This window comes from Ovis canadensis, chromosome 24 (assembly GCF_042477335.2).
Source record: "Ovis canadensis isolate MfBH-ARS-UI-01 breed Bighorn chromosome 24, ARS-UI_OviCan_v2, whole genome shotgun sequence".
Lineage (NCBI taxonomy): Eukaryota > Metazoa > Chordata > Mammalia > Artiodactyla > Bovidae > Ovis > Ovis canadensis.
In genome coordinates, this window is record NC_091268.1 from 41,419,120 (window position 1) to 41,444,004 (window position 24,885).

Here is a 24,885-nt window from a genome sequence, read left to right on the forward strand (position 1 = left end):
TGGCCTTCGGCTCCCCCGCTGGCCAGGGTTGAGGATGGGAGTGGGATCTAGACTCCTGGCCAGAGTGGGGTCTTGTTCAGTCACTAATTCATGTCCAGCTCCTTGCGACCTCATGGACTGCAGCCTGCCAGGCTCCTCTGTCTTCCACTCTCTTGCAGAGTTTGCTCCAATTCATGTCTGTTGAGTCGGGGTCAGTTCCCCCTTATTCATTGTCCTGTCCCCTCTGTGATGGTTTCCTGTTTAACTGGCTGGAGATGATTCTAGAGTGACTCAGGGACACCCTGCACACCCCCAGATTCTCTGGAAACGGCAAGGGGTGTATATATACTCTGGCAACAGGCACCAGTGGGAAGGTGGAGTGTGGTAGTGGACCTGCTGGGGGGAGGGTTGACTTGATTTCCCTGGTGTGGCCACAGAGACAAGGAGGCTGGGCTGTGCGAAGGGCCTAGTGTGTGAGGCCCAGAGCTGCCTGGTCTCTTCTCCTGCCTCTACCCCATCCCCAGCTCAGCCCTGCACTCTGGCCTCCAGCCAGCAGCAGGCTCAGCAGGTCCCTAGGGGTGTGGTGGCGGCCGGTGGTGGAGTCAGCCTACATCAGCCAGGCAGTCAGTGAAGCAGCACAGTCCACCGGGAAAAGCTGAGCTCCACGGCTGCCGGAGCCTGGAGAGGCGGCGTGGCCATGAGCCCTCTGCTCTACTACGCCCTGCCCGCCCTGGGCAGCTATGTCATGCTGTCCTTCTTCTTCCTGCGCCGACCTCGCCTGCTGCACACACCGTGGGTTCCAGCCTTCCGTCCCCGCCTGGGGGCCCACCGCGGAGGTGAGCTGGGCTGGGATAGGCACGGGGTGGCCACTCCTGAGGATGGAGTGAGGACTGCGAGGCAGGTGGGCAGCAGAGAGGGCTAGGTCCCAAGGGCAGGATGTTAAAGGGAGGGCAGAGTTCAAGGTAGGCGGAGATAAGGATGGCAGGGCAAGAGATTGAATAGGGAAAAAGGAGCCGTTCAACCTGTCCTGACTGAAGTGATGAGGCAAGGGGCAGGGGGTGTGGGGGGAGGGAGGCCAGGCCCCAGGAACCCACGCCAGCTGCCCCACACAGGGTCTGGAGAGCGCCTGGAGAATACCATGGAGGCCATGGAGAAGTGAGTCCACCTGCCCAGCCATGCTGCTGGGTAAGGTTGTGCCAGCTGTGTGAGGCATGATGCTAAGGGGTGCCATCCACTTCCTGATCTGGGTGACTGGAGCCCCCGGGAGTTGCGCAGTGCACTGCCTGCATATCTGGCCAGACCTGATGTTCCCCTCAGCCTCCCCACCACCCTGCCATCTGGCTCATCCCTGTCCCCCAGCCACTTACTGACCTTCGCTCTCGTAGCTCCATGGCCCAGCGAGCGGACCTCCTGGAGCTCGACTGCCACCTGACTCGGGACGGCGTGGTGGTGGTGTCACACGACAAAAACCTGTTCCGCCAGACAGGTGTGAACAGGGACGTGGGCAGCCTGAACTTTGAGGTGGGCTTTGCCGCAGCCCCTCACTGTGCCCAGAGAACCAACCCCCCTCCACGCCCCTCCTGGTGACTTGCTCCCTGCTCTCCCTAGGACCTGCCCCTCTTAAAGGAAGAGCTAGAGGTCTACTTCTCGCCAGGTAAGAGCGTGGGCTGTGAGCGCTGGGCTGCCCCTACTGGAGTGGGGTCCCCGCCTCAACCTCCTGCCTCCTCTTCTCCTCTGGAACCCATCCCCTGCCCCTGGGCTCTCGTCCCCACCCCAGCAATTATCCTCCCATCCTTCTCCCCACCACCCCCAGGCCACTTTGCACGCGGGGCCGACCGGCACATGGTGCGTCTGGAGGACTTGTTCCGGAGGTTCCCGCGGACGCCCATGAGTGTGGAAGTCAAAGAGCGAAATGAAGAGCTCATTTACAAGGTGGTGGTGCAGGCAGGGCTGGGCGCAGGCCCAGGGCTGGACGGAGGCCTGACTCCCCCTCCCCTCCCCGTCCTCCTCCCAGATAGCAGGCCTGGTGAGGCACTATGACCGCAACGAAATCACCATCTGGGCCTCGGAGAAGAGCTCCATCATGAAGAAATGCAAGGCTGCTGTGAGTCCCCATCCCTCTCTGCACCTCTGTGCCCCCCCAGGCAGCCTAGGCCAGGGGAGTCTGGGGGTACTGGAGGAGCCCTGAGCAGGGTCTCCAGGGATAGGGCTGGGGGAGGCAGGGGAAGTGTGTGAACAGAGTCATTCCAGAGGTACAGGGCTTGGAACGCTGGGCCCAGATGTGGCTTTGCTCCTGCAGGTGGTAGGGTTTCCTGAATGTCAAAAATTGTTTCCCCCGCAGCCCAAGCCTCCTCTCTGCTCCCCCTGGAGCAGATTGATCCCCCTCCTTACTTCCTCTTGCCTCCTAGAACCCTGAGATGCCCACCTCCTTCACACTGAGCCGAGGGTTCTGGGTGCTGCTGTTTTATTACCTGGGGCTGCTGCCCTTCATCTCCATCCCCGAGAAGTTCCTCATCTGCTTCCTGCCGACCATCATCAACAGGTATCTACTAGGTCCCCATCTATCTTCCAAATCCTCCCCCAGGCTTCTGGCCCCAGAAACCTAAAATTAACACATTGCTAATCAACTCTACTGTGATATAAAATTAAGTTTCAAAAAAAGAGAAATATCCCCCACCTCAAACCTGATTGTGCAGGGCCCCATGTAAAGCAGGAGATCCCAATGTCCCCAGATCCCTGATTACCCTCAAGGATCACCCACAGGGGCTTTTGAAGATAATGGTTCTTACCAAGCATTCATGAATACCAAACCCTCCAAAAAACTTCTATGTAAATATGTGATAATGTGGATGGAGTTTTAGGACAAGGGTGCATTTATTCATCCATTCATCCAACAAATATTTTGAATGCCTACTCTGTTTCACGTGCACTTGCACTAGTAAATAAGACCAATGTGAGTGGGGTAGGGCCCTCCACGAGCTTACAGTCTGCTTGGGGCGATAGTTATTAATTATAGCATCACTCTCTGATTCTCGCTTACAGTCTGCTTGGGGAGATAGTTATTAATTATAGCATCACTCTCTGATTCTCAAACAGAAAGGCATTTTCCTGCTTGGAGATAAGGATTAACAAAGTAACAGCTGAACAAAGTAGCAGGAATTTGGATACTTTGCCAGCTCTCCCTCTGGGACCCTTCCTTTGCCTTCTGAGCCCTCTCTGTAGCTGTCCCAGTGCTTTCTACTCTCCTCTGTTGTCTTCAGGGAAGCTCCCAGCCAACCCCTCCACCCCCACCCCCCATCCCACAAAGAGATCATTTGACTGCAGAACTTGGTGTGTATCACGTTTTATCCAGGGTTTGCAAGGTGTTTCCACATCCTTTAGTTTATTTGAGCCTTACCTCTTATCACCCCCAGGAGATACAGGAATCATGACCCCACAGGACCCATGGAGGATCTGAGGCTCAGAGAGGTTCTGTAATTTGCCCAAGGTCACACAGCACACAGACCCTGCTCCGGAGCACTGTCACAGCCTCTAAAGTCAGAGTGGGGCAATCAGGGACCAATAGCTGACCTGCGAAGTGCTTGAAATTGGTCAGCCCTAACCATGAGGAACTCCAGACCGCCTGTCCAGTTTGGGACTCTTGGTGGGTCGTGGCCCCAGCCCCACCATGGATGGGCTGTGTGACGTCAGGCAGGTCACTTTCGTTCTCTTAAGTGTCTGTTCTGTAAAACAGTGAGGGCAGAGGCATACCCTCAAAGCCACCGAGCAGTGGGTGACTTATTCCTCTGCGCAACCACAGAGGTTCTTCCAGAAGGAGTGGGGTGAGACTGCTCGAAGGGTCACTACCACCCCACCCCACCCCACCCCTGGACAGAGAGAGACCCCGGGGGCTGACCACACCACCGCTTCTCCACAGGACCTACTTCCCGTTCTCCCGCTCAGGGCTGAATCAGCTGGCGGCCGTGGTTGCCAAATGGTGAGGTGGGCGAGAAGGCTGGGTGGGGTGTCCCCGCAGAGACCCGTCACCGCCCTTCCACTCAGTCCCCTCTCATCATGACCTTTGTGACCCTGCTCCCCTCCAGGCTCATCATGAGGAAGAGTCTGATCCAACACCTGCAGCAGCGAGGGGTGCAGGTGAGCGAGTGGTTGTTCATAGCGTGGGCCTGCTGGCTCTGCTTCTGACTGGCTGGGTCACTTGGCAGGTCACTGAGTCTCGGTTTCTTCAACTGTAAAATGGGGGTAATGATGTTTTAAACTCCTGTGGCTATGTAGGCGATACCTAGTAAGTGCTTGGTAAAGGCTAGTCATTGTGATGGTGATGGTGTATGGAACTGTCCTGATCCCTGATAAAGGGGGCTGGGAAGAGACCAGGGGGTCCAGGGAAAGATCAGATCAGCCCACCCGTTCCTATCCCCGAGCATCAGCTCTGACCAGGTCATTTAAGTAGCAAGCCTTGGTTGAGAACTGACTGTGTTCAGACCGCAGGCACTGTGGTCCTGGGGAAGGAGCAGAGAGTGTACCATCAGGGGCAGGAGAGGAAAAGCAGGCATTACAGGGGCAGCCGGTGGGCAGAAAGGGGACAGAGTGCTGTCATCTGTGGGGCCAGAGAAGAGCTTCTAGAAGAAACGAGGAGCCGACTCGCAGGGAGAGGAAGGGGAGAGTGTCTTGGCAGGAGGCTTAGTGTGTGGGAAGGTCAGGAGAAGCAAGAGGCCTGCAGAGGAACTGAGGGGTCCCACCAGCCTGCAGTCTGGAGAAAGTGGCACCAGGGACCTGGAGAAGGTAGCCCGGGAACTTCAGCGAGGAACTCAGACTTCAACCCAAAGGGAAGGGATGTTTTTGAGGGCTGTAAGTAGGGGAGAGACCTGATTGAATGGAGCCTTGTCGAGTGAGGGTCACTCCAGCCAGCCACCACGTGGAGGAGGGATTGTGAGGGCCAGTGTGGAGGCAGTCACGGGGTAGCTGATGCTGCCACTGACGGGACTGGGGCTTAGGTGGCAGCAGCGAGGATGGATGGAAGGGTTAAGTCACAGACAGGCCCAGACTCGGCCACTGATTGGATGTGGGGGTAAGTGAGGCCTGGGGATGACATAGCTCTTTCAGATTAGGCTGCCTGCTCTGCCATCTTTACTGTAACTCTGGACAGTTGGACTGTCACTCTGATTTGTCAAAATAAGAAACTGAGAGGTCCAGCCAGTGACTTAGCCCAGGCTACAGATACCGTCTCCACCTGCTTCAGGGCCCACAGGAGAGGACTCAGGAGGCAGGGAAGATACAATCTGAGCAGCAGCAGATAGGGGCACGTTGGGAGATATGGGCAGGCTGGTAAGTGTTCCACTACTAACTTGGAGATGTGGGGGGAGGGAAGCCTTGATTTGAACATTAGGTAATTTCCTTGCTGTATATACTCCCACCTTGGCGGATTTCAGGCTACCAACATGAATTCAGTGAACGGAGTTGGGAAGAGATATATCATGTGGTAGCATGATACATTATATAGCATTTCCATTTTACACATTCGATAGAGGTAGGTGACTTCCAGAACATGGAATCAAATGTAGTAATCAGGAAGTGATGAGTTTTGAGTGTTTATTACCTTTGTTTTGAATATAATCTATTGAATTGTAAGTTTATATAATACTTAATAATGACTGAGTTTAGACTTCCCTGGTGGTCCAGTGGTTGAGACTCAGCATTTCCACTGCAGGGGTGTGGGTTCAATCCCTGGTTGAGGAACTGGAGATGCCCCCACGCCCTGCCAAAAAAAAAGGAGGCTATGTTTAATAACCAGTTTGCAAAATTCCTGAAAATGTAAGGATCAGCTCCAGCGTCTGGATACAAGGGGGAGTGCCCGGTAGTTGCTGGGAAACTTCAAGCTCCTCCTTCCCCCCAGGTGGTATTTTGGTGCCTTAATGAAGAGTCAGACTTCGAAGCAGCCTTCAACCTGGGGGCCACTGGCGTCATAACTGATTACCCAACAGCCCTGAGGTGCTACCTGGACAGCCGTGGACCACCTGCCCTAGCCTCCTAACCTAGAGGTTCCTCACCCTCTCCTCTGTTTCTCTTCCCCAATAAATATATTCTCAGTCACGTTTTTGTGCTTGAGGGGACGGGGGTGGGGGTGGGTAGATTCTAGAAGACTACAAAGATGGCAGCTTGTGACGGAAGAGGCCAGCTGAGGGCCACAATCTGAGGCCCTCAACCACCCTGAGCCACTGGTTCCACGACATTCCAGTTTGAGAGTAATGCCACACCCTGTACCAACCTGGCCTCCACTATACTCAGGAATGTCCCTTGCAAGGCCCCCTGCACCTTCAGAGCCACAGACAATGGGTCCATTCTCCTGAGGACATTAAGAGCCCCAAGCACACAGCAAAGGCCCTGACTTGCCCCAACGAGCCTACCTCACCTGGTTGCAGAGGATGGGCATGGCTGCCCATCTGCTACCTTAGCCATTCCAGTGTTCCATTCCCAGGTCTCCCACTCCAGAAGCTTCTCCAATTCCTCCACCCCCTGGAGCCCTACTACCCTATTCATTTAATGAATCACATATTTCACAAAGATTATCAACTATAAGCCAGGCTGGGTACTGGGACCAAGGCAAGGAACAAGACAAGTCTAATATGGCAGACATGCTTAAACATTTTCATTTTAAACCCAGTTCCGAGGTGAGAAAGGGGAAGACAGCTAACCCAGCCTGATAACCCTGCAGGGCATCAGAGGAGGCTGCCTGGAAGAGGGGATGCACAACAGTAGGAATGGTCTTGTTCTGAGGCTCTGGCTTCCGGGGTTCTAACACGGATGGATACCTTTAGCTCTTCCCATCCAAGAGTCTGTCCCTAGTGCTATAGCAAGAACCATGGACCAAAGTGAGAATCTCAACTTCACCTCTTTATCAGCTGGATAAGCTTTGGAGAGCTGTTGGACCTCTGTGGACCTCAGCTCCCGGGGAAAATGGAAACAATAGCAGAAGCTACCTCCTCCGATTGCTGTGGGGTTTAAGGGAGTATGCACGAGCAGTGGGTAAACGTTTGCAGATAATTATGACTATTGTTTCCCGGGGCCGTGCGTCCACTCCAGACACCATCTTCCTCCTAATGCTAGGTCAGGTCAGGTATCTCAGATCCTCACCCCTTCGAGGACCGCGGTAGGCCAGGTGGGCGACCAGGCCCGGGCCGTGGGGCAGGCCGGCTGGGTTTCGGGCCGCAGCCGCATTTCCGGGCCGGCCTGGGCCGGGAGCAGGGGGAAGGGCAGCCCAGGCCTGCGCTGGCCACTGTGTGACGCGCCCCCTGATTTGCATACTGCACGCCGATTGGTCACGGCGGCCGCCGGGACCAGAGGCCGGCCCCCTCCCCCTCCCGCCGCAGCGGCGGCAGCAGCTGGTCTCGGTGTAAACAAGTCGCGGCGGCTGCGAACCCGGGCCGGGGGGGACGGCGCCCACCAGGAGCGCCCCCCTCTCCCAGGCCAGGCCACCCCGGCGGACCGGACCCCCGCGCGCCCAGGCGAGGTGAGGACCGCATCGTCAGGGCTGCGCGTCGCCCCGCGCCCCCGCCCCGGCGGCGAGGACTGCCCCTTCCCTCGGCGCCCGCCCCCCACCCCTGCTCCCCAGGTGAGCCCCGGGGTCTCAGGTAAGGCTCCGCGATAGAGGTAAGATCCCCTTGGCATAGGCAAGGCCTCAGCGCCCCCGGGTAAGAGCCCCTCCCCTCCTAGATGACCCTCCACCCTCAGTGAGGCCTCCTGCCTTCTCCAGGTGAGGGATCCTTTCCCCAGGTGAACTCTCTGGACCTCAACGGAAGTCGCCCCCAACCCCTGCAGTTCAGATGAGGTCGTAAGGACCATACAATCCCCAACCCCTTGCAAGCTCCCCCTAAACGGAGAACTGACAGTCATCTATTCTGGAGCCCCTTCCTCCAGTTTCAATTGCTAGGTCAGCAGGGGTGAGGCCGAAAGCAGGTGGGTGACTCATTTGGGGCTCCTCCTAGCCTCAGTTTCCCCGTTGATGCAACTTGAGGCCTCCTCCGTGAGTCAAAACTGAGAGCTCTGGCCCCTGGAGAGGCTGCTGGCTCTGGGGAGAGAAGACAGCAGCCAAGTGTGACAGAGAGAGTCCCCGTGGCCCAGGGCGTGCCTGCCTGTGTGTAGCCGGGGTCCTGACAGCCCACTCCGTCCCCTGCAGGCACTGGGCTCCCTCTGCTCCCCGTGGGCCGCTCCCCGCGTGGGGCCACTGCCCCCGGCCCCCGCCATGGTGCGGATTTCAAAGCCCAAGACGTTTCAGGCCTACCTGGATGATTGTCACCGGAGGTATAGCTGTGCCCACTGCCGCGCTCACCTGGCCAACCACGACGACCTCATCTCCAAGGTAACCAGGTCACAGCTGGGGCTGGAATGGGAGACTAGAGGGGCTGCCTGGCAGCTCCCCACCAGTAGCCCTGACACCCCTTCCCTCTCTCCCTCCCACTCTTTAGTCCTTCCAGGGCAGTCAGGGGCGAGCCTACCTCTTCAACTCTGTGTGAGTATCCACTCTCCCATCTTCTTTTCTCTGACCTCTGTTGTGAGTTGTGACCCCTGCCATCATACTGACACTCTCAAGAGTCTCCTGGTTTGGGTAGGAAGCTGTGCTTCCCCTTCTCTTGAGTGCTAAGGACAGATACAGTTGGATCCAAGCTAGAGGGGGGCTTTGTGATGGAGGGACCCTCCCTGGGACTGCTCCTGTGTCCCCACAGGGTGAACGTGGGCTGCGGGCCAGCCGAGGAGCGGGTGCTGCTGACAGGCCTCCATGCTGTCGCTGACATCCATTGTGAAAACTGCAAGACCACTTTGGGCTGGAAATATGTGAGTCAGTGACCTCTGACCTCAGGCTAGCCTTTGACCTGACCTCACATCACCTCCTCCTCACAAGCAGTCATCTGGTAATCTTTCAGGGTGTACAGGTCCAAATCACCCAAGTCAAACTTATCTTTTCACTCCTTGACAATGTTCTCTCCTCTCACATCCTACAAGGGCTTTTAAGGTTTTTCTCTTAACTCATCCTTCTCCTCGCAGCCACAAGCATTCCCATTTTTGAGATGAGGATATAATCAGAATGACTGTTTATTGAATACTTATGTGCCAGCCACTGTTATATGCTTGGCATATCTTATCTCATTCACTCATTACAGCAATCCTGTAGGTAGTCTGATATTATCTCCACTTTATAGAAGAAGAAAGGAAGGCCCAGAGATGTTAGGTAACTTCCCCAAGGTCACACAGCTGGTAAGTAACAGAACAGGGATCAGAATCCTCATTTTTTTCTCTCTCTCTTTTTTAAACTTCAAACCCTTGACCCCCAGCTTCCTATTGCCATTCAGAGGATCAGAGAAGTTGCCCAAAACCCAACAGCAACATAGAGTTTGGGTCCATGAGCCTCCTTTTCCACTGCCCTCATTGCCACTGCGGTTGTTCAGTGTCTGATTTCACTATCCTCTCATTTCCTTATCCGTAGTGGAAGATAAAGGGACCCCCCTGACACCCAGGGTTGTTATGGGGATCAGATTAGATGCAGCAAAAGGAGATGCTCTTGGGAAATTGCAAGGGACAGGAATCCTCGGGCATCTCCTGGGGCTGTAGTGCCTCTGGGAGGTGAATGCCCTAGGCAGAGACAGAACCCTGCCCTGAGTTAGTCCCTGGTCCTGCCACAGATTTGCTCTGTGTTCCTGGACAGGTGGTTTGCCCCCTCTGGACCTCTGTAAAATAAAGAAGTGGCCTAATCCAGAGGTCAAAAATTCAAGTGCTTGCAGGGCCAAGCAGATTCTGTGGATCTGCAAAAGGGGCAATGTAGGTCTCCAGAGGGGGACATTCTGGTCAAATGGAATGAGCACGGCCTTCCCCATGTTTTAGTATTTGAAAGCTATTTTTATTAAACTCTGTTGGTTGAACAAAACATATGCATAGGCCAAAATTGGTCCTGAGGCTACCAGTTTGTATTCCCTGGAACTTTTGAGAAGCTTCCATATCCTCTCTATTGGAGCCAACATTAGTATTAATACTTGAAAAGTACCTGTCACTCAGAGAGTTCTGTCTATCCCCTATTAGTGAGATACCTGGCCCTGCCATTTACCAGCTCTGTGTCTGTGGGGAGGTGGCTTGGTTTCTTGGGTGATAGTTTCCTCATATGTAAAATGGGGCTCATCATATCCACTCCCCAACCCCTACCCTTTTGGTTAGGCCCTGCCTTACCTCCAAGCATAACAGCCTCTTCCCTCCTTTCAGGAACAGGCCTTCGAGAGCAGCCAGAAGTACAAAGAGGGGAAGTACATCATTGAACTCAACCACATGATCAAAGACAACGGCTGGGACTGACCCCTGCTCCTGACGCATGTGGCGCCAGCCCGGCCTGGCCGCCAGGGGGCGCCACTGGCTTCCCTTCACCCAACGGAGCTCTGGACCCTCAGGCCCCCTACAGAGGAAGGATCCAGCTCCTGTACATATATTTTATTTGCATGCACTGTGACCTTGGGGGGAGATCGGAAGGTGGACAAAGTGGACGACACCCCCGCACTTCCCTGCGATCTGGCTGGCTTGGATCTCGTTTTTAAACCCCTTCCTACCCCGCCTGCCCTCTAGATATGGCCTGTGTGCTGCTCTCTTGGCCCCAGTGCACCATCTGCCCCGTGACGTTCTCCTCCCACCGGGCCCCTCTTACCCCACGCGTGTCTGCTCCCCTTGTTCTGTAGCGTTTGTACATAATAAAACAATGGAGTGGAGACAGCCCCAGGCTCATGTGGAATCCGGGAAGGGGGTACTCAGATGCGAATTCCTGCCTCTATAGACCTGTTCCCCTTTGAGTCCCCGAGGCATGGGGTAGGCACGGCGGTCAAAGCTGGGAGCCTTCGCTCCTGAGACTCAGCTGTCTTCTCTAGCACCCGCGGCAGATCTCACTGCCGGCAGAGATCCCGGCGCCCTTTCTAGCTCGTTAGGCCTTGACCTCAGCTGATCGGCATCTTCTCAGCCTAAGCGTTTTGACGCCGCCTAGAGGCAGCTCTCCCGGGAGGCAACCGCGCGGAGGGTTTCACCGCCCACCTCGTCTCAACTACAGCTTCCAGCGGCCCCAGCGGCATCCGCCTGTCCCCTTCGCGCCGAACGTCGGCGCTAGGCCTGCTGGGAAGTGTAGTTCCGAGGGTTCCCCAGCGCGGGACCTTCTGGGAAACCCGGGCGTCAGCGGTCGGAGACCGTCGAGCTGTGAACGTCTCTAAACTTTTGAGACTTGGCCGAGGCTGGAGGTTTTAGAGAATGGGAGCTGGGAAGGACTCCAGCGTTCAGGCCTCGGCTGCTGACTCCTCGGGGTCTCCAGTGCCCCGCGTATCAATAAGCTTAGGCCGCGTCCCTCCAGCCCTGCTCCTTCCCTCCAGTCATGCTTCCTCCCTCAAAGTCTCGTCCTCCAAGTGAAGGGGGGCGGGGGGGTCACCTGCCAGAAAAGTCTGGGGCGCCAAGGTCTGCCCCAGGATTCCAGGCTCCATCCCAGGGTCCAGGCCCCGCCCCTCAGTAGATTATCCCTAGCCGGGGCTCCCCCCGTGGGAACGGGGACCAGCTGGCCGGAAGCGCCAAACTGCGTCCCTGTCGAGCCCCGGGGATCAATCAGGCCGAGGAGTTAATTATGTAATGAGGGGGCAGGGGGTCGGGGCTAATGAAGCCTGGGGGGAAGGGGAGGAGGGGAGGGTACCCAGGTATCCGGCCCCCTCTTGGACCCCTTCCAGGCCCCAGGGGTCTCCACCCCAGCCTAACTCCAGGGCCCCAAAGAGGGGAGGGGCTGTGATCCTGGATCTGGAAGGGGCTGAGCTGTGAGCTATAAAGGGGGCATCTCTCAGCACTGGGGCACTGTAGGCAGCGTGTCCCGAGGCCAGACAGGACTACTCCATGTACCACCCACGAGAGTTGTACCCCTCCCTGGGGACTGGCTACCGCCTTGGGCCCCCCCAGCCTGGGGCAGATTCCAGCTTCCCGCCTGCCCTGGCAGAGGGCTACCGCTACCCTGGTGAGCAGAGAATTGAGCTCGGTGTAGGAATTGGGGTGGGGGCTGTGGCCCTCAGCTGGCCCCTCATTCTCCTCCCATCTCCAGATCTGGACACTCCCAAACTGGACTGCTTCCTCTCTGGGATTGAGGCTGCTCCCCGAACTCTGGCTGCTCCCCCACCTCTACCCCCACTACCCCCATCCCTGGGCACTGAGCCGCCACCCGCTTCAGCCCCAGAGGGCCTTCATTCACTCCCTGGAGTCAGCCTGAGCCTGGAGAACCAGGAGCTGTGGAAAGAGTTCAACTCCGTGGGAACAGAGATGATCATCACCAAAGCTGGGAGGTGAGGGGGCTGGGCCAGGGTTAGAGAACCCAGTGTGTTCCTGTTGTGGGAAGAGCAGAGTTCCTGGTGATGGGGCTGGTGTGGGATTTCTAAGGGGGCTAGAGCTCTGCCTGAGTTAAGAGTGTGACTGTGGCCTGGATCAGGGGTCATTCTGTGGCAAGGGTCAAGGGTCAGTCTGTGGTCTGGCTGGTTTAGGGACTAACCTATGACAAGGGTCCTGGATCTTTCTGGGCTAGGGACAGGAAGTCCAGCTGGGCTTTAAGTTAGTATGTGGCCTAGATGAGGGGTCAGTCTGCACCTAGATTCAGGATTCAGACTATAACAGGGGTCAAGGACCAGCCACTGACCAGCATCAGAGAAATCTGGCCAGGATCAGGGGTCAGTATGTGACTAGTTCTGGGGTCACCTTGGAGGCAGGGATATGGTCAGTATGGTCAGTGGATCTTTCTCTAGCCCAGGAGCTCAGGCATTAGCATGTGAGTCCTCTTTTTATTTTCTCTGAAGCAAGTTTGTCCAGCAGCTGTAGATTCTGGTGCTAAAGATGAAGCAAGGAGACCAGGGTGGGGAGCAGAAGGCTCCTGGCAAGATTTTGGGGGGGAAAGTGTGTCACTTCTGCTTCTCCAAGTGGAGTTTGAGGGGTTAGGGGTCCAGACTCTGCTCCTATCCTGCTGTGTGCCTCTGGTCACATCACCTGACCTGTCTGTCCTGTTTCTCATCTGTAAAATGGAATGAGACAGGCTTACAGCTCTAAGATCCTGCCTTCTGAGTTCTGATTCCACATTCCTCAAGTCTCTGTGACAGACCTGGATGAGCCAGTGACTATGCCGCCTTGCTGGTGCTGTGCTCAGCCCCGACTCGTGGGTAGCTCCAGGACTCTTTGGTCCCTTCCCCCATCCCAGGCGCATGTTCCCTGCTTGCCGAGTATCAGTCACTGGCCTGGACCCCGAGGCCCGCTACCTGTTTCTTCTGGACGTGGTCCCAGTGGATGCGGCTCGCTACCGCTGGCAGGGCCGGCGCTGGGAGCCCAGCGGCAAGGCAGAGCCCCGCCTGCCTGACCGTGTTTACATTCACCCGGACTCCCCTGCCACTGGAGCCCACTGGATGCGGCAGCCTGTGTCTTTCCACCGTGTCAAGCTCACCAACAGCACACTGGACCCCCATGGCCACGTGAGGCCCAGGCTGGGACCCCCCGATGAGGGTTGGGGTGGGACCAGGGTAGGGAGTCACACCTCTTTCTTCCCTCTCAGCTGATCTTGCACTCCATGCATAAGTATCAGCCCCGCATACACTTGGTGCGGGCTGCCCAGCTCTGCAGCCAACACTGGGGGGGCGTTGCCTCCTTCCGCTTCCCAGAGACCACGTTCATCTCCGTGACAGCCTACCAGAACCCACGGGTGAGTGACCCTGCTGGAGCGGGTGGCATCACCCTGCCCTGGCTGCAGGAGTCTTGACTCTGGGTGTGTGGTGCCCCCCGACCCTGCCCCCAGATCACGCAACTGAAGATTGCAGCCAATCCCTTTGCCAAGGGCTTCCGGGAGAACGGCCGAAACTGTAAGAGGTGGGCATCATTCACTCATTCAGTCGTTGTCATCAAATGTTTACTGACTGTGTGCCGGGCACTGTGCCGGACTCCTGGAACCCAATGTAAGTAAACACATGTTGTCACTCACTGCTGTGACAAATACTTATTTAGCACCTGCTTATGTGCCGGGCACAGTTCTAGGCAGTGAAGGTGCAGAACAAACCAAAGCCCCTGCCCTCGTGGAACTGACTCAAGTGGGCAGAGCAGACAAGTAAACAAGAGAAGTAAATACGTTAGGGATATGTGGGATAAGTTCTATAGAGAAAAGAAAGCAAAAAGATCAGGACTGGAGAGATGAGTCCTGGAAAGGCCTCACTAAAGAGGACATTTGAGAAGACTCGGAGGAAGTATGGAAGGGAACCATGTGAGTATCTGGGAACATGCCAGGGGCCTGGGGTAGGAGCATGCTACCGTATGGCTGGTGTGGAGTGAGAGGTAATAGGGAGCCAGATTATGGTGGGCTGTAAAGTTTTGGTTAGGACATTAGCTTCTTCTAACTAACCCTAACCCCTCAGAGCTGGCCCTTGCCCTCAAGACACTTAGAATCAGGCAGAAGAGAGAGATATTAACTTAAGGATCACCCTGATGAATATGATAAATGTAACAGTATCGCTCTTGACAAGTTATCAGGGTAGCCCAGTGGAAAGAACCTGCCTGCCAATGCAGATGTGAATTTGATCCCTGGATCAGGAAGATCCCCTGGAGAAGGACATGGCAACACACTTCAGTATTCTTGCCCGGGCAATCCCATGGACAGAGGAGCCTGGCGGGCTACAATCCATGGGGTCACAAGAGAGTCCAATACGACTTAGCAACTAAGCAACTACTGTTTTCCAGTCATTTAATTCTGTCCTTCTATTCCTTCTTCTGTAAAATGGGTATAATAATGGCACCTACCTGATAGGGTCCCTGGGTGAAGTGCCTGGCACCTGGTAAGTGCCATTATTACCATCATCATCACCATTATCATCATCACCATCATCATCACTGTCCCCCAGGGAGCGAGACGCCCGTGTGAAGAGGAAACTGCGGGGCCCAGAGCCGGCAGCCACAGCAGGCTATGGGAGTGGAGGTGAATGTCATTCCAGAGGTGATGGGACCAGGCCTGAGATGCCGATCCTCCTTAACCCGCTCTGGCCCTTCTGTCTCCCCAGATGCTCCAGGTGGTCCCTGTGATTCCACACTGGGTGGGGATGTTCGGGAGTCAGATCCAGAGCAGGCCCCAGTGCCTGGGGAAGCTGCCCCTGCCCCAGCTCCTCCCTGCAGTGGCCCCAGTGCTGAGGCCTACCTGCTGCACCCTGCCGCTTTCCACGGGGCCCCCAGTCACCTTCCAATCAGGTGAGTGGGTCAGGGGCACAGGGCTGGGCTGTTCCAGGCTGAGACGAGGGGGTGGTCCCCTCTCCCCTGTCCTGATACCTCTCCGCTCTTCAGGAATCCCAGCTTCCCGGAGGCTCCAGACTCTGGGCGCCCAGCCCCCTACTCAGCTGCCTTCCTGGAGCTGCAGCCCGGGCCAGCAGGCTCAGGATACCCAGCAGCAGCACCCTCAGCATCCTTTGCCTCACACTTCCTCCAAGGGGGCCCCTTCCCACTGCCCTACCCTGGGCCTGGGGCTTACCTGGATGTGGGCTCCAAACCAATGTACTGAGCCTTTGCTAAGCCCCCTGCCTCCCTCCCCATCTTCCAGTTCCCTTCCCCCAGGCCTGTTGCCCCCTCACTTCCACTACCCCCTCCCCCACACCAAATGGCTGCCTTGGGCCTCCCCCACCCCACTTCACACTTTGATTTCGCTCCCACCCCCTCTGGCTTCAAAGCTCTGGCTAAGCCGCTGGGAGTCCAGCTGGGGCCAGCTTCCCCTTCCAGGCTCTCACCTCGGTGTGAATGGAGGGGCTCTGCCTGGCCAAATGGGGCCTGGGACCAGCACTCCCACCCCCAGCCTCACCCTTGGGCTCTACAAGTCCTACCCCCTCCCCAGGGCGAGCCACACGGGTCTGTTCTCAGGTCCAGAGTATTTTTGTTAATAAAACTCGAAAGACGTCAGTGCTCTGGAAACACTATGGTCTTTGGCCCTGAGTGGGGCTGGTTGAGCAGAGGTTTTGTGAGGAGACGCAGGCCCCAATCAAGACTTGTCATTTCCAGCTGCTTGACCTTGTGAATCTGAGTCAATGCTCAGGGTCTGCTTCCTCTTCAGGAAGATGGAGGAATCTGTCTTGACATGACATTCTGAGAATTAAACGGGGCTGCCCAAGAACCCAGCCCTCTCCCTGGCACTCAGGAAACCCCCAGCAGTGATCACTGTCACTGGATGGGGACCAGGAGGCTCTGGGCAAGCTAACCGGCCTGAGCCTCACCTTGCTGGCAGGATTAGGGTTCTGGGGCATCAAAGTCCTGATATAAATCCCAGGTCCCAGGCCGGTACCACTGCTCATACCCAGTCAACACCAACCGAAAGACCATTTTTCTTCTTTTATTAGAATTTTTTTCTTTTTTTTTTGTTTTCTCAAAATTTTTATCTAAAAACCAAAAAAAAAAAAGAAGGAAAAAAAGAAAACCAAAATTATTGGAAACTTCATGGTTCAAGTGGGGAGACGGGAGGAGGAGCATGGAACTGAGGCTCCCAGCCTCTCCAGAAAAGTCCTCACCCTCGAAGTGCCCTCTGTTGCAGGGAGAGCAAAGCCGGGGACAGCTCCCCCCATGCCCAGCCTCCGTCTGAAGAGGGCAGAGTCACAGTGGTCCGGGGGCCGGAGGGGGGCAGGGCCGAAGGGGTCACAGGAAGTAGTCGGCCACAGGCTTTTTGGAGGGGATGCCCCGTGTCTCTTGGGGAGCGGCCTCGAAGATGATGAAATCTTTCTGGAGATGCTCATCCAGCTCCAAGATGGCTGCCACATTCCCACAGCTGGAAGTCGGGGGGAAGGCGGGGGCAGCAGTGTTAACAGCGTGGCTCAGCCTGGATCCCTACCTCAACCTCCCCAGCCCAGGCAGCTCACCGGTAGCAGTAGTTGGGTGCCGACCACACAGTGAGTACAGTCTCGTTGAAGTGCCACTTGTAACCTTCCATCACCAGTTGGTGGGCACGGCAGATCATGTCAATGTCATTAGCTGCGTTGAACTGGGCCACCACATCACTGCCAAACAGGTAGCCAGCCCCACGGGGGCTCACACCCCAGCCTGTTGTGTCTGAGGCAAGCGAGGGACAGGATGGTGAGAGCGCGTCCTCAGGGCTGCCCGCTGCCCTCCGCAGAATAGCCTGCCTCCCTCCCCAGTGAGGCCTGTGCGGCAAGAGCACAGGGCCCAGAGGTATTCTGAGGGAGCCTCGGGATAGGACAGCAAATGCTGAAGCGGATACGCTCCAAAGAAGAATGAATTTCCTGATGGTTGGAGCTGCCTGATTATCAGAGCAACCATCTAATTTACTGTCCAAACAGGTACATGCAAGAGTGAAAGGAGGTGCTGACAGTAAGCACCTGGGACAGCACCCATGACTCAGGGCAGCCCAGCTGGCAGAGACAGGGCTCTGAGGGAGGGACAGGGCAGAGAGGGAGCGGAGGTTGGTGTCACAGCACAAGAGGCCCAGACTGGTACTGGGAGGTTTAATTCTCATCTCGGCGATGCTCCATACTAGCTAACACCCACAACATGAGGGCGCCTTGTGTGTACGTGCTAAGTGACTTCAGTTATGTCTGACTTTGTGACCCTATGGACTGTAGCCCACCAGGCTCCTGTCCTTGGGATTCTCCAGGCAAGAATACTGGAGTGGGTTGCCATGCCCTCCTCCTGGGGATCTTCCCGACCCAGGGATTGAACCCGCATCTCTTACATCTCCTGCACTGGCAGGTGGGTTCTGGGGGCAATCATTCTGGGAGCCTGATCCTTGCAGCAGCCCCTTCACATTCAGGAAGCTGATGATTCACATTCAACAAGCCCCTGAGGTATGACGTACATGCCCCCCAACCCCCTAGCTCAAAGCACCCAGCTACCCTCATCCCCACTCCTCATAGAGGATGCCAGCCCACTGGTCATCAAGCACCAATGCCAGTGAAGACCAGCCCCACTCTGCCCCAAACTCACCTGCCCAGGGCCACCCCTTCCAGGCACCTGCTCTAACCACAGGATCCCCTCGGTCACTCACCAAGCTAAGAGCAGAGCTCTTGCCCTCACCTTCAGGGTCGGACCAGAGCAGGTCACACATGGGCCCGTCGTGGGGCACCTCTTGCTTCCGGTCAATTGTCCGGATCTGGTCCAGCGTCTGGATGGAGGGGGAGAGCCCCCCGTGCACACAGAAGATCTACGAGGAGAGCAAGACCAGCTGGGGCCCGGCGCCTCTTGTAGCCCCGCCGGCCCTCCCGTCCCCAGGGAGCTGCACGGCGGGCCTACCTTGCCATCGATGATGGCCGACAGGCTGAGGTAGTCAAAGATCTCAGTGCAGTAGCGCCACACGGTCACTGAGCCGTACTTGCGCAGACACTCGTCGTAGAAGCCGTAGACCTGGGTGATCTGACGGCTCTCGTGGTTGCCCCGGATCAGGGTGATGCGGTCAGGATAGCGAACCTGCAGGCAGTCACCATGCAGGGCCTGTCCCTCCCTCCTCGACGTCCTCGTGTCTGCCAGCCCTGCTCCACCCTCGTCACCACCGCCCCAGTCCAGATTCCGGTCATCTCTGCCCGAATCGTGCCACACTCACCTCACAGGCACCCCGACCCACCTCCAGAGGATCCAAAGCCAAATCCTCTCACTCCCTCCCACCCCCCACTTCAACTACAAACCTAACCGTCCCTCCTTCATCCACCAGGTACGGACCAAGCCCTTAGCAAGACATTTAGAGCACCTTGTTATCTGGCCTCTTACGACCTCTCTCCTACCAATGGATACTGTATCCAGCTGAACTCCACTCGGGCCACTTTCTGAACAGGGTGAGCCTCTCTTCCTTCCCGCTATGATGCCGCCCCCACCTCGACCTCATCAGATGCCCCCAAGTCAAGGAAAGCTGCCTGACCACCCAAGCAGCAATGGTCTATCACCAGCAGCACAGCTCAAGACTTGGGGGCAGATGGCGCAGGAAATGAGGGCAGAAAGGATGCAGGCAAGTCAGACCAGGTCTTGGCTCCAGAAGCCAGGGGGTTCCCACCTTAAGTGCCAGCAGCAGGAGAAACGTTTCGACACTGTAGAAACCACGATCCACAAAGTCCCCCATGAAGAGGTAGTTAGTCTCAGGGACATCGCCACCCACCTGGGGAGGGAGGAAGAAGGTTCAGCTTGGTCCTAAACTCGCCCCAACCCACTGCACCGGCCCATTTCCAGTCAAGTCGAGGCCCTTCTTCCACAATGGGCCTACCTAACTAGAGGCCTCTGACCCCCAACCCCATCACCAAAGTCTCCACTCTCAACTAAAGGGGTCTTGCAGTCATCCCCTGGGTCACCTTTCCTGGCATTCCCCACACTCACTCTGAACAGCTCCTTGAGGTCATAGAATTGTCCATGGATGTCACCACATACCTGGAAGTGAGGAGGCAGGTCAGAACTCAGAGTCTGAAAGCCTTTCTGCCAGGGGCTGTCCTTCAAAAACACCCTACTGCTTTATTTTTTTTAAAAATTCTGGCCTCACTGCATGGCACATGGGATCTTAGTTCCCACCAGGGATTAAACCCACAAGCCCACAACTCCTGCAGTGGAAGCACAGAGTCTTAACTGCTGGACCACCAGGGAAGTCCTGGCTTCATTTATTTACGGGTAAGAAATGGATTTATTTAGAGAAACACACTCCACAGACAGAATGTGGGGCCTCTCAGAGGGCAAGAGCCACCTGGAAGTCCCTGCTTTAGAAGGTCCTTATCCGTCTCGGCCAAGCCAAGAGAGCGTGTGTGCGTGCGTGCAGGTGTGCGCACATGCTCAGGCATGCCCAACTCTGTGCAACCCCATCGACTGTAGCCCACCAGGCTCCTGTCTGTGGAATCTTCCAGGTAAGAATATGGAGCTGTTACCATTTCCTCTTCTAGGAGATCTTCCCTGGATTGAAAGCTTCTACTTCCCAGAGTCGAGAATCTCCTCTCCCACCCCAATCCCCCCATCCCACTCTGAGTGCCAACTATTCTGTGGGCAAGAGCTAGAGCAAATTCTTTCCAGCTAGACTTGCAGCTCCCAGAGAACCTGGCCTCCTCCTCTCCCTACTCCCCTCCAGACACCCAGAATAAAGTCACTAGTAACACACAGGAACACATGGGAGTTCACTCACTCACCAAATTAAGAGTCCTTCTGCCCAGGCCAAGAGCATCCCTCCAGTGACTCCAAAGACCATGCCCACAACCACCATTTCTTCTAGCAAGGCTCTCTTGAAGATGGGGCTCCCAGGGATGAGGGGTAGACCCTGGAGCCCACAAGACTAAGGAGGACGCCCACAGGCCTAACAGACCGAGCTAGGCTGTGGGGGGACGGCGGGAACTCACTGTGACTGGAGAGTCCACCCTCTGCACGTTGCTCTCCTCCACCAAGATCTCTCTGGAGACAGAAGACCAAAGTTACCAGAGCCGGGCCAGCCCAACCCAATTTCTGACCTTTTCTGCAGGGGAAGAGAGGATGAGGCGTGAACCTCCATAGGGCATGTCGGAGGTGTACAATTCCCCCAGGCAAGGCTAATCACAGCCCCCAAGTTCGAGACCCTTCTGTGGTTCCCCACAGTTGACAGGCCAAAGCCCCAGCTCTTGTTCAGCATCCAAGGCCTTCCCAAGGAGTCTAGGACTTTCCTGACCTTGACCCTCCTGGCTGCTCCCTTTCACACATCTGGCAACGACTCCCAGAAGACAAGAGCTCCTCCTCCTGTCCACACAGTGCCTTGGCTGGGCTCTTACAGCCCCTCTCTCCCCACCCCAGGGGCCTTCTTCCCCTGGAATGTTCTTGGGCATAAGGGTGGTGCCCTGGGCAGGCCAGCCATCAGATCCACCTTCAAGGCGATATGCTGTTGCCACTCTTCTATCGTTCAGAGGAAGCGAGGACTCTGTGCTCCCTCTTTCCTTGCAGTGTGATCTACTTCTACCTGAACGAGCTTGACATGTAAATCACTGCCCATTATGGACACCCAATGTTAAGTAGCGCTGTGCTTCCAGATTTCGTCCTTGACGATCAGAGGAGCCAAGGACGCAGCAGTTTGCACCACGTGCCAGGTCAGTCGTTAAAAAAGTTCTGCATGGATGATGCGGGCACTCAAACCACCACCCTCAAAGGCAGGTGCTATAATGATTCCCACGGCTCAGATGAAGAAAGCGGCTGTGGCCACACAGACAGGAACTGAACCAAGGCGGCCTACTCTGGGGTCTGGCTCTTATTAAGCGAGTCTGATGTGGGAGGCACCTGCTCAGCCATCACTCTCTCGGCCAGTCCCTTCCCACCAGACCAGGAGCTCCCTGGGCTCAGGGTGCACTGCATAACTAAGGCAGCTCCAGGGAGGTGTGCCCTGGTTTCCAGGAATGGGAAGAGCCACTGGCGGTGATACAAGGGGCCAGAGAGCAACCAGGCTCTCCCGCCTGTCCTGCATCTTGTACCAAACATCCTCACACCACTGCTTACAATACTTTTCCAACTGACTTGGGAGGTTCTTCCCATCCTCATCAGACAAAGAAACTGAGGTTTAGAGAGAAAAGGGGCAGGATCCAGGTCACAAAGCTGGAGGGTGGCTGGAACTCAGAGAACAGATCTCCTGAGACTTTACACCAGCCCTTTCCACAGACTCGGTCAAAACCTGCCTCCGTGCCGGCAAGGCCTCAGCGCAATGTGGGAACCAGGCCGCGGCATCAGCCCTCTCAGGGCTCACACTTGCTCACTTTCACTGCTGACCATTGACCAAAGAATGAGATGCTGTCTCTGGATATGCAGAATCTCATCTGAGCTCTGCAAGAATTTCAGACTTGGAGACATAAGAATGACTGGACCAGGGTCATACCATTTACAGGTGACAAAGCTATACTTCATCCTGAAGACCACCTCATTCAAAACCCTCTGCTGTTCTCAACTGCTGATGTTTTTCATAGGAGCAAATGCAGCTCCCAGGCCTTTGCAGTTTCAAGGCCTTGAGTCTCGGTATCCACTGGGCAAATGAAAGTTCTTGACACCACCAGTCTCAGCCTGGGGCCCTGGTGGGTCCCCAGGAGGCCACGGCCAGATGCTTGAGATGGGCCTCTTCCCGACTGGGCCTGGGATAACTGTGGCCACCGCGGGCCCGAGCCGAGTTCATCCCAGCTCCATCTCATGAGCTGGACAGGGCCCTCCCACTCCTCAGCAGCACCCTGCTGCCATTCACAGAGCCTAAATGTCTGCCGGGCTGTCAGTGAGCGCGGAGGACAGTCAAAGACCTGGATCCAAAACCAGCTTCTCCTCCAATCAGCTGTGAGACCAGGGGTAAGAGGCTCAGTTTCCTCTTTTGTGGAATACTCACCTCTGCCCTGCCCACTGCACAGGGCTGCAAAGAACAATGAAGACTGAACACATAATTTCTGTTGTTCTGAAAATCCCACGCTATCCAAGCATTAGCTATTATCACCACCACACTGACCCAGGCCTTGTGAGGGGCATGAAACTTACAAGAAGAAGAATAGTGCCAGGCAGCAATGGGTTTAAGTTCCTTAAAAAATGCCAATGAAGACTGAGGGAGCAGGGATATCTGAAAACATCTTGGGGCTACTCTGGTCAGGGAAATCTTGAGCTGGCAAAACATGAAGGATCACAGAGGGCATTTAAAAGAGGGCTCTGTGTGTTCACCAAACCCACACAGGCCCTGCCTGGCCATGACAGGTCTTCGTGAGACAAAACCCAACAAACAGCCCAATGGCCACTTTATCGGTGGCCTCGGTCAAGTCACCAGGCTTCAAGGAATCACAGCTTCCTATTCTGTAAATGGGGAAAATTATTCCAACTTTGTAGGACTGCTATGGGAAGGAAATGGACATAAGGTCTTTGCCAGTATAAGGCGAGGTGAACAGCGGCTCTGTTGTTCAAAAAAAAAGTGAGGTAATTCTGCTGACCATTTCCACACAGTTCTCCAGTGTGTAGAAGCCACAGACAGTTCCTCAGGAGGCAGGTAACTGGTCTCCTCACAGCTGCCCACACCCTGTAGACTTCTATCCCTGTTCTCCTCCTGCTGTGAATGCCCTTCCTCAGTGGGCCTGCCCCCATCAGCCCTCCAAATTATTTTCGGCTTTCAAGGCCACCTTTTCTAGTAAGTTCTGTCCTTATCAGCACTACCCTCTTCCCACAAAGTATGAACAATAACACCTAATGTTTGTTTAACACTGACATTTAACCAAAGTCTAAGCACATTCCAAGCACCAACTTACTCTTCACAATCATCTTAGTAAGTACTATTATCTTGCTTTATTATCTCCAGAAGAAGAAACAGTCTCAGAGACCTCAAGATCACCAACATGGCTAGGAGGTGGTAAAGCTGATTCCATCCCAGTGCCGTCACCTTCCAAAGCCTGGCTCTTAACCACTACCTCATCCTACTTCCCACAGAACCCTTAGTTGGGCCTCCCTTCACACCTTGCTTATTTCTCCTCTGGCTTATTTACTACTATTTCTTACGCTCCCACAATCAATATGAGTAATCCAATTCCACTTTCTTGCATTATGGCCCAAAAAGGGACAGGACAGGGAAAACTGGCTTTAGGACCCATCCTTCAACTGTTGAATATGAGAGTCCTCACTGGTTAAGATGGGATCAATTCCACCCACCTCTTAGGGCTGTTACTGGAATTAAAAGAATACTATAAACCACAGAGGCTTTAGCTTTCCTGCCTTGAACTCCTGTTCTTGCTGACACCTCCTTTTATCATCTTATTCTTCGAGGTCTATCCCAAAGTTCAGTTCCTCCAAGAGACATTCTCTATTGCCCCCCAGACAAGGTTGTTCCCCTGAGCTTCCTAAGTATTTTCTAGACTTAACTCCACTGAAAGCACATCATTTAATACTTCAAGTACCTTTCTCCAGGCCTGTCTTCACCCAACAGGCTGGTAGCTTCTCGAGGGAAGAGGCCCTATTCTGCTCCTCTTTGGAAAGCTTCCAGGATGAGCCAGACCCAAAGTTTTCAGCTGGGTTTACCCCAGGCCGAAACCCCAAACCTCTCTTCCCCGGAGCCACCGGGCTCACCTGGCTTTAGCGCACAGGGCTTTGACTTCACTCTCCTTGATGAGCTCGCAGCGCCGTAGCTGCTCGATCTGCCGGTCCAGGTCGCTGATCTCCGCCATGGCCCACCCCCCGGCGCGGGTCAGAGCCGGGGCTGCCGCCCCCTCCGCACCGCACAGGGGTCTCCTGGTAAAAGCGAAGATGAACCCGCGGATCAGAGTGTCCCTAGGGGGCGCCGGGTCAGCGGGGGCAACTCGATTCTGGAGCTGGCCCGGCACCCCCTCGAACTCCCGCCTCCCCTCACATCGGCCCTGGGGCCCCCAGCGTCCCGCAGCCCGGGCCGCCCCCCGCTAACTCCCGTCGAACTCCGCGGGCCCGCGCTGGGGACGGTGGCCTAGAGGGTTCTCCGACGATTACCGCCGCGGCGACTCCGGCTCTGGCTCTCGGGCTCCCTCTCTTCCTCCTTCCCTTCGCTTTGGGCCGCCGCCACCACCGCTTCTACTTCCGGCCCCGCCGCGGAAGCAGCGGGAGATCAGTTCCGCCCCGAGCCGGATGTGGCGTCATACACGCACTCCCACTCCCGCGCCGCGCCCTTACCCCACCCCCTCAAGCCTAAGAAGGGCAATAAGCCGGAGGAACCGGATATCGGCAAGGAGCGGGCGGAAGTGGTGGTAGGCTAAGCTGATTGGCACCGGGAAGGCTGATAGGGACCTCAAACTCAGTAAGCCGGGCCACCGCCTTGTAGCTTTAGGTTACAAGTTTTTGTTTACCTGTTTTAATGGACCTCCCCTAGTACTGATCCCTAGTGGCTAAGTGATAAAGAATCTGCTTGCAATGCAGGAGACCTTGGTTGGATCCCTGGGTTGGCAAGAGCCCCTGGGGAAGGGAATGGCA

General features: G+C 55.8%; 4 protein-coding genes across 9 annotated transcripts; 3 read left to right on the top strand and 1 right to left on the bottom strand.

Moving 5' to 3' along the window:
* Window positions 1-6: 6 nt before the first annotated feature.
* GDPD3 (glycerophosphodiester phosphodiesterase domain containing 3) lies at window positions 7-6,066 on the top strand. Of its 4 annotated transcripts, XM_069569989.1 has the most exons (11): window positions 750-815; window positions 1,092-1,164; window positions 1,365-1,500; window positions 1,588-1,633; window positions 1,793-1,911; window positions 1,994-2,083; window positions 2,388-2,521; window positions 3,896-3,955; window positions 4,062-4,113; window positions 5,216-5,301; window positions 5,870-6,066. In XM_069569989.1, the coding sequence occupies exons 3-11, from the start codon at window positions 1,369-1,371 to the stop codon at window positions 5,940-5,942; spliced, it is 792 nt and encodes a 263-aa protein (XP_069426090.1). In that variant the 5' UTR covers window positions 750-815; window positions 1,092-1,164; window positions 1,365-1,368; the 3' UTR covers window positions 5,943-6,066. The 4 variants fall into 4 exon arrangements, with proteins under 4 accessions (XP_069426091.1, XP_069426088.1, XP_069426090.1 ...); XM_069569990.1 differs by lacking the exon at window positions 5,216-5,301 and having other exon boundaries at window positions 7-815; XM_069569987.1 differs by lacking the exon at window positions 5,216-5,301 and having other exon boundaries at window positions 677-815; window positions 1,092-1,134.
* A 620-nt stretch (window positions 6,067-6,686) lies between these two features.
* YPEL3 (yippee like 3) lies at window positions 6,687-10,719 on the top strand. 3 transcript variants are annotated; one of them, XM_069569993.1, is made up of 5 exons: window positions 6,687-7,483; window positions 8,150-8,332; window positions 8,439-8,482; window positions 8,697-8,805; window positions 10,222-10,719. In XM_069569993.1, the coding sequence occupies exons 2-5, from the start codon at window positions 8,216-8,218 to the stop codon at window positions 10,309-10,311; spliced, it is 360 nt and encodes a 119-aa protein (XP_069426094.1). In that variant the 5' UTR covers window positions 6,687-7,483; window positions 8,150-8,215; the 3' UTR covers window positions 10,312-10,719. The 3 variants fall into 3 exon arrangements, with proteins under 3 accessions (XP_069426094.1, XP_069426093.1, XP_069426095.1); XM_069569992.1 differs by having other exon boundaries at window positions 7,318-7,585; XM_069569994.1 differs by having other exon boundaries at window positions 7,329-7,604.
* A 401-nt stretch (window positions 10,720-11,120) lies between these two features.
* TBX6 (T-box transcription factor 6) lies at window positions 11,121-15,924 on the top strand. Its single transcript, XM_069569911.1, has 8 exons — window positions 11,121-11,983; window positions 12,068-12,305; window positions 13,205-13,472; window positions 13,553-13,699; window positions 13,793-13,863; window positions 14,886-14,959; window positions 15,042-15,225; window positions 15,319-15,924. The coding sequence occupies exons 1-8, from the start codon at window positions 11,866-11,868 to the stop codon at window positions 15,530-15,532; spliced, it is 1,314 nt and encodes a 437-aa protein (XP_069426012.1). The 5' UTR covers window positions 11,121-11,865; the 3' UTR covers window positions 15,533-15,924.
* Window positions 15,925-16,335: 411 nt separating this feature from the next.
* On the bottom strand, window positions 16,336-24,591 carry PPP4C (protein phosphatase 4 catalytic subunit). The gene is made up of 9 exons (XM_069569918.1): window positions 24,409-24,591; window positions 24,016-24,177; window positions 20,325-20,376; window positions 19,327-19,377; window positions 19,010-19,111; window positions 18,259-18,432; window positions 18,043-18,169; window positions 16,872-17,061; window positions 16,336-16,780 (listed from the first exon to the last, which is right to left on the bottom strand). The coding sequence occupies exons 2-9, from the start codon at window positions 24,111-24,113 to the stop codon at window positions 16,651-16,653; spliced, it is 924 nt and encodes a 307-aa protein (XP_069426019.1). The 5' UTR covers window positions 24,114-24,177; window positions 24,409-24,591; the 3' UTR covers window positions 16,336-16,650.
* Between the last annotated feature and the right edge of the window lie 294 nt (window positions 24,592-24,885).